General features: G+C 42.5%; 2 protein-coding genes across 2 annotated transcripts in view; both read left to right on the top strand.

The window, feature by feature from the left end:
* The window catches only part of myo3b (myosin IIIB), a 63,668-nt gene extending 60,314 nt beyond the window's left edge, over positions 1 to 3,354 (top strand). The window contains exon 38 of the mRNA XM_075478519.1: positions 3,257 to 3,354. The gene's annotated coding sequence lies outside the window, so the exon portion shown is untranslated. The remainder of the gene's footprint in view (positions 1 to 3,256) is intronic.
* A 4,102-nt stretch (positions 3,355 to 7,456) lies between these two features.
* Positions 7,457 to 9,630, top strand: sp5a (Sp5 transcription factor a). The gene is made up of 2 exons (XM_075478712.1): positions 7,457 to 7,758; positions 8,071 to 9,630. The coding sequence occupies exons 1-2, from the start codon at positions 7,708 to 7,710 to the stop codon at positions 9,145 to 9,147; spliced, it is 1,128 nt and encodes a 375-aa protein (XP_075334827.1). The 5' UTR covers positions 7,457 to 7,707; the 3' UTR covers positions 9,148 to 9,630.
* The last annotated feature ends 3,853 nt before the right edge of the window (positions 9,631 to 13,483 follow it).

The following is a 13,483-nucleotide window of genomic DNA, read 5'->3' as shown; positions in this document are numbered from 1 at the left end:
ACGTGCATTTCAGACTCGGATGTCTCTGACATTTAACGCACTAGAATATATCACACCACATAATTGTTGAGTTGTGCTTTTCTGCAGGTAAAGATTTTACACGTGGCTCGTTTCCTAATCTCTTTTCTCTCCTGAAAAAGCTCAGTTAAAGGGCCCAAGCAAATACCTATAATAGCTGCAAACTCTGCATTGTGATGCTGTTTGCTGGCTAATGATTGAAGAGAGTGACATACATGAACCATCAACCAGATGTCAGATGTGTGCTGAGGGCTCAGAGCAAAAGAAGCCTTCCCTAAAGACGGCATTAATAAAGAAACTGGTTGAGCCGGGTAGAGACACAAAGAGTAAGAGGCATAGAGGAAGAATGAGATAAAAGAGTCTGTTGAGTACATACATCAAAGCTCTCTTAATGACAAGGGATGCCATTAGGGTTACAGTGGCTTTTGTTTCAGCTTCCTCTCACCTGCAGTTTGTTGAGGGGCCTCTATGCAATGTTTTGTTGTTAACATTTGCATGAATATAAAATGCATGCAGGCGGTGATGAGAGTTTGTTCCCGGCTGCTAATCTTAGAGGTGACCAACTGTTTCGGTCAAAGTTGCAGCCTCCTTTTCATTTGCAAAACAGACATGGTAACCAGTTTCCTCCCCCTGTGTAAAAAAAAAAAGAAAAAAGAAAAAAAAAACAACTAAAAAAAGCTCACATAGAAACAATATGCAAAAGCTGTTTTTCCTGTATGGCATGAAATTTCCAGACTTAAAAAGTTTTTTCGGTGCCTCCGGTGCTGGAATGGGATTTGACAAATCAGAGCGTGAAATTATGATTAGCCTCTCTCAGTTTGTAGACTGAGCGGGGCACCAGCAGACTTGGCATGGCCAAAGGTGTAACCTGTTTTGTTTTTGCCCCGGCATTGCTCTCCCAGATGGTGGGACCAGCTGCCATTGAATAAACGCTGGACTGGTAACAGTGTGAGAATTATCACGGCCTTGTTTTCTGTTTGGGATGCATCACAGAATGCTTGTCGTTTTTGGCCACTGCCAGGAGGAACTGGAACGATCACCCGGTGCTCAACCAAACTACCTTTTGACTGAGGTCAAACCGACGTATTGCCCAGTTCCCTTTGAGCCAGGAGTCTGACACCAATGTTGAAACATTTAACAGCCAACTTACAAACTAGATGCTCAACTTTAGAATTATTGATATTTTCAAGAGAAGACGGACATGGGTGTTGTAGATATTTTTCTCATTTTAAAGAAAATTTTAAATCCTCTATACATGTTTTCTCTCGTTTATTCTTATTGCATGTCTAGCTTTCATCTCGGTCACCATATCTAGTCCTGCTAAATCGCTTTGGATCATTCAAAACAAGTAATGATTTCTGAGCGATTTTTCTTCATAGAACGCAAAAAGTTGAGTCCTTGGTTTTAAAATTTGCCGCTCAAAAAGTATTAAAGAAATCGAGCTTGTAATTGCTTGTATTTGTTCCTAACAAACAAATCTGTGCATCTATGCAGACCACAGGTGGTTTTACCAGACAGAAGGACATTAAAAGAATTAAATGAGATGAGGAGACACAAGTGAAAACATGCTAAATAAGAGCAAATCTCCATCAAAGTGTGTGATAATGTAAGAGAATGAATATCAGCTGGATATTTTTAATTGTTTCGGAGCAGCCGAATCACTTGAGACATTTAACAGTTTGTTTTTAATCCATTTTTGGGTGCATGTATCTGACAAATATACTGATGAAATCTAACAAACTGTGCAGAGTCCATATGGATCAAACACACCTGTGCCTATAAGCAGAATGATAGGTGTGGAACATTTTTTCACCCCTACATTTGCTGGATTATTTAAGCAAATGCTGTAAATATAATCCTGCCTGTACAAAAGTGGATGTAACTCAATAAATGAGTCCCCCTCGTCTCTAATACTTGGCATTTCTATGACCTATAGACAGAAACAGTGTCCGTTTACAATGATGGTTTAACCCAATTTAACACTGGACAAATAAAGTTACCTTTATTCATTAGAAGAAATCTGATTTCCTTAATATTTGCCTCTTTTTTTTTTTTTTTTCTTTAAGTTTTCTCATGTTTTTATCATTTGGTGAGGTAACAAAAAAGCTGTTGAGTACTATTGAAGTGTCCTCAGATGAAAAACGTTTTCCCACAGTTATGCCACTGCTACTTCCTGTAGCATGAGCTAAAAAGAAACATGAGACGTGTAGTAGCTCTTTCACTGAGGCACTCTGGAGAGGCAACATAACTAAAGCACATTTCCAGCACAAGAAATGCATAATAAACTAATATTCTAAATTGTGTGTGTAATGAATGGACACAAGTTGCTCATAAGAGCTGACAGCGCTTCATGACAGGGATCTGAAGATGATGTCTTTATATTGTAATGTTTCCTGGGAGGCTGCAACCCTGTACATAATCACTGAAGGGGCAGAGTTTTCCCTCTCTTAGGCTGGATTAAGGCATCCAGGGTGGGCTGAGAGAAGGTAAAATGACCTTGTCCCGCCTTATGTGACCTGGGGCAAACTCCGCACACTGCCAAGACTTTGCTATTTGCTCTTTAATATTCAGAGATCCCCAACTTCATAGGCTCGGAAGAGAGGGGCAGGGAGGGAGAGTTGTATCGCGTTGCAGGGAAAATTAGTGAGACCAAAGTTGGAGTTTCTGTGTGTTGGGGGCTTCGAACAATGGCAGCTTTCTGTCAGACAGCAACTTCAAAGGTCTGCTGAGTGACTGCTCTGAGTTATACTTTGTTGTAGATCACTGAGGAAATTCACAGATGTTTTCTCATACGAGACACCATTATAGCGGCTCAAGTACCCAGTAGCCTCGAGCATCTCTCTCCCCCGTCTCTGTCTCTCCCACACACTCACCCTCAACCAACCCACCTCCCCCAGTCTCTGAAATCTCTTGTATGAGACAGATGTGGAACCTTTTTTTTTTTATTTTTTTTTCCCACTCCAACTGTCCAGAGAATATGGGGAGTTAAAAAAAAGGGTTCGGGTTGTAGCGTTTCTCTGAGACTCTTTCGAATGCGCAGCCCTTACTGTCCGTCAGCTCAGGATGTCAAGATCACATGCGGCTAACACGTCCTCACATTCACGTTTCCACTGTGGGTGTGAATCCTCCCGCTAATGAAATGATCTTAATGCTGGACTCAACAATAATAATGTGAAATAAACTGCAACATGTGGATGTAATGGTTCTCTTTCTCTGCTTTTTTCCCTTCTTTTTGTAGGTTGCCTTCTTCATCTTTTTTGAACTGAACCAAAACCCAACCACATCAAGAAAACACGTGACTTCGAATCTTGTAAATTTCTATTTATTTCTAGTAAACTGGTGTTTTATATGAGTCAAATAAATATGATTAAACAATCGTGTTTTTATCGTCAGTCTATTCTTCATACTTCTGTTTAGTAGACTCTCATATTTTCACAATGTTAGACTTTAAAATGAATGTATTTTCCATAATATGTTTTATTTACCACACAGACATGACTATAGAGGTAATAATGGTCTCGTACTTTGATATGATACTCTATCTCACTTTAGATGTGAGAAATATCTATCTGGGTAATTCAGATTTAACATCAGCTGTCATTTACACGTTTGTGAAAATCTAAAGGTGGTGTCAAAGTAACGGCCCCCCCTTCACAGTGTGATGTTCACTTCACCCTAAGTGAACATCACAGGAATGACAGTCACCTGTTGAACTTTTAGAAAAAGATTAATTTTGTTTCGGCTCAAATTCTAGTCAAAATAGAGATAAGAATGTGTTTTCACCTCATAGTGATCTTCAGTTTGCATTGTTGGATCATACAAAAACACTTGCCTCAGTTTCCTTCCTTCCTTTGTTTTCCATCACAATCCCTGGACCGAAGCTTCATTCGCTCTGTGCTTCATGCTTAAAAGATCATTTTCCTGCAGGACAATATTTCCTTTAACTAAGTCGCTGCTGCGGTGGCCCTGCAAAACTTGAAGCCTGGTCATAAGATGGTAAAAGTTTGGTGTGGACAAATTACCTTTGGGACGTTCCGGAACTGGATAAAGCACAAACTTTATCAAAGTCCTGCTCAGCCAAATCCCTCCCTTAGCTTGAGTCATATTGAGATAGATATAAATATAGGAGCCTGCATTTAAAGCTAAAACAAGCATCTCAAAGAAAATTACCAAAACATTTGTTCTGGCTGATGGCTCACAAAATTTATGTCGTCACATATGGCTAAAATTTGCTTTGCATGTCAAGACGGCTTGCATATAAAACTGATATATGGATAAATCCAGCCCAAATTTATTATTTATGCGTGTGAATTTAATGTCTGTAAATTATGCTGCTGTTCGGGATGACAGAAAACCCACTTCAACGGTTCTCTGGTTTGACATAAAAGAGCAGATTAGAACATGTGACATTCATCTGACATTTAAACCTGGAAGCAGAATCTAACCGACAGCATTTTGCTGCACAAATACGAACCTCAGAGTGGATTTCAAAAAACATTTATCGCTGTTGTCTGAGGCTGTTGGTATCTGTCTAATCAAAAGCTGAATTTCAGCCTCTTTGCACTTGCATCCTTTGTTTCAGATTGTGAATGCTTGTACACCACTAAAGTGCAGTTCACAGTGAGACTCGACCCGGCTCCAACATGAAATGCAGATTGACATGAGTTCAGAATCAAAGGGATGCAATGCAAAAATAAGCGTGAGAGCGCCCACTGCAAGAAAATGGTGAACGCACCGCAAAGAGCCTCACCAGCCATCCATTCTATCCACACCTTCACAGGTGAGGCCATTCAAACACCAAAGCCCGTGTCCCACCCAAAGAGTCTAACACAACCAGAGGGGATGCAGCTCTGCGTAACAGGTCAGGTATTTTGGTACCACTTTACAATGAAGTATCCTTTATTAAAGGGATAGTTTGCCTCTTTTGACATGAAGCTGTATGACATCCCATATTAGCAATGTCATTTATTAAATTTGACTTACCCCCTGCTGCGTCCTGTGAGACGAGTTCCAGCCGAGTTTTGGCGTTGACGAAGCTAGTCCGGCTAGTTGGCTGGGGCTTAAAAAAATAAAGCGTTTTCCTTCGCAAAACAATATGCGCTCAAAAGAGTAACACATTTGCATCACAAAATCGTTCATCCAGAAAAAGTCAGACCTCACAATCGTTTGGCGCTATTTTCTCTCCCTTCGTATCACTGCGTGCTGCCACCTGCCAATAGCCGCGCCTGTTACGGTGTTTACTGCTCGGTCTGCACTTCGGTCTGCACTTCGGTCTGCACTTCGGTCTGCACTTCGGTCTGCACTTCGGTCTGCACTTCGGTCTGCACTTCGGTCTGCACTTCGGTCTGCACTTCGGTCTGCACTTCGGTCTGCACTTCGGTCTGCACGGACTACGCTGCACGCAGCTTCATGTCAAAAGAGGCGAACTATCCCTTTAAGTGGCTGACCTCCATCAGCATGAAATCTTTATTGCAACTTTTTGTAAATACCCATTAATTCAAGACTTGTTGACTCTCTGCGTGAGGATGCACTAATGTCGACCAACTTTTGTAACTAAGCGATTGCTCATTACCCGATAACCCGAAACTTGTTTGTTGCATAGCAGTAGTAACCCTACCCCTCTGAGAACATGTTGGAATGCATTGATGAGAACAAGGTTTTTGTTAGTAGGTTGTCTAACGTTTGCCCTTTCAATTTGTTTATAGATTTATAAACGATGGTGACGTACAAAGCATCTAATAGGTTAATTGATACAGAAAATAAGTTTGCAGGTGGATAAACACACATTTCTGTCCCGTTGATGCCATTAATGACCTCTGACTGAACAATAAGACTTGAGATACCCATTAATTGTCGGCAAAGCAATTGAATATAGCTTTTGAGCCTTTTTTTTTTACAACGTGGTAAAAACTTTCTTCATCACAAAAAAAACAAAACACAGAGATTGTGTGACATCTGAAAGGGGGGTGAAGCGAGCCAACCACTTCTGGGTGGAAGAGATCTGCTAAAGAACTAAACATTTTGCAAACGTTAGATTTTTTTAAATGATGTGGCTCAAAATCCAAAGCAGTGACTCTCATGTTCAGCCACTGCCGCTGCCATAAAAAGTTGTGAACAAGATTAATCTCCTGTGTGTTTTTTGTTTTTTCCTGTGTGCCAGACTACGCCACTCGTGCAGCCAGCGTTGTAGTTTAGCATGGCTCCAGTGCAGCCCAGCAGGACCCCCCCCCTTTCCCTCATGACTGTGTGTAAAGCCGTGGGAGAGGACTGGGAACATTAATCCCTTCAAAGGAATAGATCTAATTCAAAATCTGCCGCTCCAAAGTAGTTGAGAGGACAGTGATTGTTTCTGCAGGGAAGCCAGATAGAGATCACAGAGTTGAACTACAACTTCAGTTTCTCCAGCTCTGACACAAAACTTTTGGATGTTATCGTATAAGAAGTGCACACTTTTGCCTTATTTAAATGCTCTGAAACAAAAACGGAGACGCTATTAACAAGATGGATCGGTTTAGGATGGGTGCAACATTTGCCTCATAAGATGCACCAATGTTTCATTTGGGTCCAACTCCTCAGAAGAAGACGCATCCTTTGCTGCTTTACAGACACTCTTGCATGGCCAAGAAACATGATTGAGACATCCATATTTAAAATGCAGCTTTTTCCATAAGTCAGATTGTGACATTTAAGGAGCATTGTTTTCCCAGGTTGCATTTTAAAAGAACGCTCACTCGAAGTACCTGCTGAGAGTTTTTCTGCAGGCTCCTTAGTTCTCTAGAGAGTCAACTTTAACACTCAACAAAGATGTGGAAAAGAAAAAGAAAAGAGTAAAAAAAATAATGTGAAGCCTATGATAAAACAGCTGATTGAAACGACTGGGGGAGAAATAATTCAGAGAGGGCATAATTAAGTGTTTAATGCCAAGTTGTAGTTCAAAGGCACAACAAAGACGATTTTAATTCGAATTAGAAATGAGAAAAGAGACGCAGATGCTTCACAGATGAGAACTTTGTGTTGAGTCACTTGATTTGGTCTCTTTCCTCCATCAAACAGCCAGGCTACGCTCTTGGAGATCTCCAGAGATAACAATGTCACATTGTCACATAGGGTTCTGCTACAAATCCTTAATTACAAAAAGAGGATCAGATGACTACAGCATCCAATACCAGGGTCTCCAGGCGGCATGGGGGTCTTTGATCAAGAAAATCCAATTATTTGTGTATATACATTTCCCACATAGTGATTACTTCATTAATTGTCCCGCCTTTATCTCCTCCCTTCCCAACCCCCCTAATAATCAGCTCCTTTATCCAGACCAACAAACACACCATAGGAGCTTTGTGGATTCAAAGGATTTGCTTTCCCCTCTCAAAGAGCCGCTATTCTTTGATGATTGGGCAGCGGCAAACTTCAAAGTAATAAATCTTATTTCTGACTGGCTGGCGGCCCACCAAAGTCCTTATCAAATTCTAAGAAGTGATCCCTCACTCTTCAGATACACCAAGGATATATCCGAGAGAGGACGCGCCGGAGAGCGAAGAAGCCGCTCCGCGAGAAAATTTGGCTGTGAATGCAAATACTATTTTTAAATTAGCGCGTTTATTGTTTTTGTTGGGGTTTTTTTTTTTTTTTGGTTGTTTTTTTGTTTTTTCATCATTAGTTCGCATCGCGAGGAGGAGGACGCTCACCATGGCAGCGGTGGCTGTTCTGCGGAATGAAACACTGCAAGCTTTCCTCCAGGTTTGCGCACAAGTTTCTCTTTTACTTCAGCCCACTTTCACAACTTGTAAACTTGCACGTTTGATGTAAATCAGAGCAGGATGCCACTGCTTCATCCTGATCCTTATCAGTGTCGCTGCGTGTTTCCCTGCTGCAACCAAAACGCTAACTTTTTTTTTTTTTTTTTTTGTGGACCACCGTTACGGTTCGGTTTTGTTTGAAAGTGGACCGGTTTAGTCTCGTCCCTTTTAAAAAAAAAACAACTACCTCTTCATTAATGATTTGGGCTAAATGGTGATCGCAATTTCAAACGTTTGTGTCTCTCTTATCCAGGACCGCACTCCAAACTCCTCTCCAGAGAACTGTAAGCACTCTCCGCTGGCTCTGCTGGCGGCCACCTGCAACCGGATCGGGCATCACCACGGATCCAACCACACAGACTTCCTCCAGGTCCCCTACGATCCCACCCTGGGCTCCCCTTCGCGTTTGTTTCACCCGTGGACTAACGAGGGAAACCCTCAGAGCAGCCTGGCTACCAACTCTACTTTCGGACTATCTTCCAAGCCCCAGCTGTCTGCGCACATCCAGAGCTCCTTCAGCTCCCACCACGAACTGCCCCTCACCCCTCCGGCGGACCCCTCGTACCCCTATGACTTCTCCCCGGTGAAGATGTTACCTTGCTCCATGCAGTCTCTGCAGTCCACCTGCCCTCCCACCTACGTCCCCGCCGTCAGCTACGCAGCCCCAACTCCCATTCCGCCCGCTATGCCAAGTTTCGTCACGGGACCCTCCGGCCTTGTCCACCAGCAGCAGAGACAGTTGTCCCCAAACCCGGGCGAGGATATTCCGTGGTGGAGCCTCCAGCAGGGGAACCATGTGAGCCACACTTCCTCCCTCGGTCCCCACCGCTTCCAGCTGCAGAGGGGCTTGGTTCTGGGACATACGGACTTTGCGCAATATCAGACGCAAATCGCCGCTCTGCTGCACACCAAGTCCCCCCTCGCGACGGCGCGGCGGTGCAGGCGGTGCAGGTGTCCCAACTGCCAGTCGTCCACGTCCAGCGACGAGCCGGGGAAGAAGAAGCAGCACATCTGTCACATACCCGGCTGCGGGAAAGTTTACGGGAAAACTTCTCACCTGAAAGCGCACCTGAGGTGGCACTCTGGGGAGCGGCCGTTCGTGTGCAACTGGCTGTTCTGTGGCAAGAGTTTCACCAGGTCGGACGAGCTGCAGAGACACCTGAGGACTCACACTGGGGAGAAGCGCTTTGTTTGCCCGGACTGCTGCAAGAGGTTCATGAGGAGTGACCACTTGGCAAAACACGTCAAAACTCACCAGAACAAAAAAAGCAAGTGCCACGACAAGACACTCGATCACGTCAAAAGGGAGGACACGAGGAATATGTTGTAACACACCTGATATCCATGTGAAACGGTAGACGTTAGGTAACATAGTGCAATACAGTCAGTCCCACATTAGTTCAAGTGCACAGTGAGCTGCATTTCTATAGGTGGTTTTATATGCTTATTTTATGGGTTGATTTCTCACATCTTTACAATAGTTTCTAACATTGCCGGTCTGTGAAAGCACATTTTTTTTTTGTATATAATACAAAGTTTCATAAGTTAATTTGGGACCACGGAGGAGTTCTAGCTCATGAGTTTGAATTCACTGTCTATATCATATCAAGGAAGACAAGTTTTCAGACTTGTGTTTTGATCATTGTCTTCGGTGGAAGATTTCACTCCCCTGTAAATGATATTTAATAGCTTTTGTTGAATGAAAGTGTCTTGTTTTTTGCTCCATACGGGGTGTTTTTAAGCATGCTCTTGAAAAGATCTGCTATTGTTGACATGACCCAAATACTGTGTGAGAATAAAGGTTATAACATTTTCCTCATCTCAGACGAATTCATTCAGTGTCCCAGCAGTTGTGCCAGTGATGAGGCGCCCACCAGGCTGCAGAAATATCACTTGGAACAGTGTGTGCGGGCATTTTTTTTTTTTTTTTTAAGGGCATAATCTAGCTTTCCATTTCAAAGTGTTTTGTTTCCAAAAAAAAAAAAGGAAATAAACTCATTAGTAACTAATTAGTCTTAGTATTTATCATCGTTTGTTGCAGTTCAAAAACAGAGACAAAGTCGCATAGGAGCAAATTACTCCCAGTGGTTTAAGGTGTTAACATTTGGGGCTGCTCTGACAGTGGAAGAAGAAAAACAAGGTCCCATTTTGTTGTTGTTTGTTTTTACCACAAGCAATGCAGAGAGAGTTGAACAGAGGCGACAAAAAGGTAAGTTGCTGGGGAAGTGCATTTTGATGTCCTCTGAATTATTTGTGGGGGGGTTGGGAATACACGTGCGCTGTGTTAGAATTTATAAAACAGCGTTAAAGAGCGGTGCACGGCCGTGTAAGTGTGGCGTTTGTTCGGGAAGTAGAGAAAAGGAACCAGACAAAAATGGATGTAAAGAACTCCTCTCCATCAGACCTGAGCGCGTTAAAGGTGCGGCCACTGAAACACCGTTTAATTAAACTCCACGCTTTGCCTTTCTTCAGGGACGCTTTAACTTTTGCTCCCATTCACAGTTTGAACGTGCAACAAATCCACAATTCCTTCCAGCTAAGCTTAATATTTCTGCCGTTATGTTAGCCATTGTGTGTTGACGCTCTGTCAGAGATGTGCTCCGTTTGTTTTGTGCCAACCTCTCTTCGTTGTTCTTCACAGTGACACCGTAGGCTGAGGTGAGAACCCCAAAATGCAGCGAATAGCACCGGATTTGTCTCGCAAAGAAGACGTGCGACAGGTTTGGTGTCGTGCTTCCGTGTGCGATTCAGAGCCTTAATGGAGGTGTGATGATTGCCAAGGTGTGAGGTGTCCTTCATCTTTAGAGTTAAAACCTGCACTTTCAAGGTATTTCTGACAGTAGAAGCGCCTACGGCAAGTGCCACATTCATCACTCCTCCGCCACAGCAGTGCTTTGCTCAAAGGCACTTCGGTGTGTTGGGTGCGTTCCTGCTTTCTGACCACTTTTAGAGAAAGTTAACCTCGACTTCCACCCACTTCTTTCAAATGTGTTTCTTTTTTTAAATCCTTGATTTTCTAGCATCAAGGTTTTTCACTCCTTGATCTACTGATTATATCACAAAGAAGAGGTGATGAACTCTTCTCATATCTCATAGATCTGAACGTGGATTGAGTGATTCAGCCGCACGGTGCAGTCACTCAGTAAGGGAAGCCTTCAGTCACTCTGTTGTCCCGTCTGTCTTATGTGGGAAAACTGTCAGAATGTGAGGAAGGGCTGCCACTCAGAGGAGTTTTCATCTGCAGTTTTCTGCCTCAACAGCGCCCCCTCTTGTAAGTGACTGTGGCCCAGTAGAGCAGACCTACTCTGAGAAAGGCAAGTACCGGAATTCAAGTGAAGTATTCAAGTAATGGTTCCACAGGCTATCGGAAAGATCTTTTCAAGCTTAACTTGCTGCACATTTCGGAAAAAGCAACTGCCCGGGCCGGTGTTCCAGTTAGTTTGTGCCGCTCGGCCTTTGTCCACCACTGCGGATACATTCTGTTTTGGCTCGCCAAAAATCATTTTATGCCTTGACTTTAAAATGCAACTCATCATTCACATATAAAAACTGGTCCTTAACATTAGGAGAGCCATCATTACCAAACATACAAATCAGATACGGAGAACGATAAACTGCCCACGGATAAAAGCCACATTTGTATCTATTTCTGTACTTTATGTTGGCCCTGGTGAACTGATTAAACATTGTGTCGTTGGGATTGTTGAAGGCTTTAAAAAGAACTGTAATATATAATATAGCAGGGCATTGAATCAAATGAAAAATGCAAAAAAAACAGCATATACAGTACGAATATGTATGGTCAGTATTTACAGATTGGGCATTTAAAAGAAACAAAGTTGTATTTATCAGCTGCTGTTTTTGCACCACATTTTGACCTGTTATTCTGCACTAACCTGTGATGTTCTCTGCATGTTTAAGTGCGGCCCGTGACTTATAGACTTCCAAAGAATCTGCATGACATTAACATATCATCATGATATCGTATTTAACACAGAAGATGAAGAATGGAGGAAAAACTGCATTACAGAATGAGATTTGACCATTTCAGCTGTAAACTCTTTATCCAAATTTCATGATCCTATTATAAAATTATGCCTGTGGATGGATGTGTTGAATACAGCCAGACTGGCTCCACACAAAGGATGTGATTTTGCATCATTGTCCAAGATAGAGTGACTATTCTTCAACTCTGCTGGAAGCCATAATGCTTAACTGTTCATCATGAGGACTTAATATGTTGTGGCTTAAGTTTACTTTCCGAAACTGAATGAAAGATTTAAGAACTTCGGAATTTCATTGTACAATATGATGGTCCAAATGTGACTTAAATTCTATCCTGACAGAAAGGAAAAGCATCACTTGGTAGAACATAGCTGAATAAATCCTCCAACCTCCTCCTGACTGAGCAGTTATAAGTAACACATGAACAGTTAACACCTTTTTTTTTATAAATCACACAAGACAAGGGCCTGTTTTAACTGATATTTTTCCACTGTTTGGGTCATTGACCATCTGCTTTAGCTCATTTCACCCTATAGGTTAATCACATGTTTTGTTTGTTGTGTTGAGTGTAATAGTTTAAAACAAATTTGAATTTAGCGTGCCTCATACTCAGTCAACTAACCAATACGGGTCGATAACACCATAACAGTCAAAGCAAAACATGCATGCTGGATGAAGTGAGGCCAAGATCTACCCAAATTGGTTGCATTATTTGTGGGAATTAATTATTTAGTTTAATCCTTAAACGTGGTAATGATTGACCATATGATATGTATCAAACTGTTTTAAAAGTCCCCTTCTCTGGCTGAGGATTCCTGCTTTGAATCTGCAGAGCACCACTGAAAGTCTCAGAAAGGTGAGGTCAGACGGCATGTTTGGGCTATGTAGACCGTTTGGAGGAATCGCCATTAAACAATCCTGACTGCTTGTGGGGTGTGGGTGTACAGCTAATTTTCCTGTGTTGTGAGGAACTGATTAAATGAGAAGGTAGCGAGCTGAGGAGAAGTTGGGGGACTGTGCCAGCCCCCGAGCTAGCAAATTAACGTCTGGGCCACAAGCAGACCAGAAGGTCTCTCACTGATGAAGCTGCGAGCTCCAGGAGCGCTGGGCTGGATAAGCATGAGTACAGGGCTAGCATGGAAGCTAGCAGCCTCCAAACGAGTTTACAGTCAGTTTACTCCCGGGGACCTTATTACTTAGCACCTGGCAAGCCAACGGCTTTAAGTTAACCTGGCCGCTGGTGGTAGCGGCTCCCGGATTGTTGAAAGCATGGAAAGTATATATCACCATAATGAAGATAAATCCTTCTGCTTTATGAAGAATCACTCTGGTTCAAATATGTATGTCTAAATTTCTTTTCTCTCTTTTTCTCTCGTTTTTATTCAACCTACAGTCATATAACTTTGGAAATATACATGTTTTATTGTATTACACTAATATTTAAACTGGGAAGATTGGTGTCAGCTGCTGGTGGGTGGAGACTCGGACGGGATAAGATTTGCATATTCATAATTTCCTCTTTAATGGAGGAGGTAGAGTCATATATTGAGCATGAGAGGTTTTTTCCTGGCCAAAACCTGAAAAGGTACAGGTACCACAGATCAGTTTTTAGAGAAATTATAAGCGCCAGAGTGGATATTTAAGATACTGGCCAGGCTAAC

Source organism: Odontesthes bonariensis, chromosome 12, assembly GCF_027942865.1.
Source record: "Odontesthes bonariensis isolate fOdoBon6 chromosome 12, fOdoBon6.hap1, whole genome shotgun sequence".
NCBI classification, from domain to species: domain Eukaryota; kingdom Metazoa; phylum Chordata; class Actinopteri; order Atheriniformes; family Atherinopsidae; genus Odontesthes; species Odontesthes bonariensis.
This window is presented reverse-complemented; position numbering and strand designations above follow the sequence as displayed.

Coding starts and splice junctions, on each gene's coding strand:
- sp5a (XM_075478712.1), top strand. CDS start 7,708: ATGGCAGCGGTGGCTGTTCTGCGGAATGAAACACTGCAAGCTTTCCTC. Junction 7,759..8,070: donor CACTGCAAGCTTTCCTCCAG/GTTTGCGCACAA, acceptor TCTCTTATCCAG/GACCGCACTCCAAACTCCTC.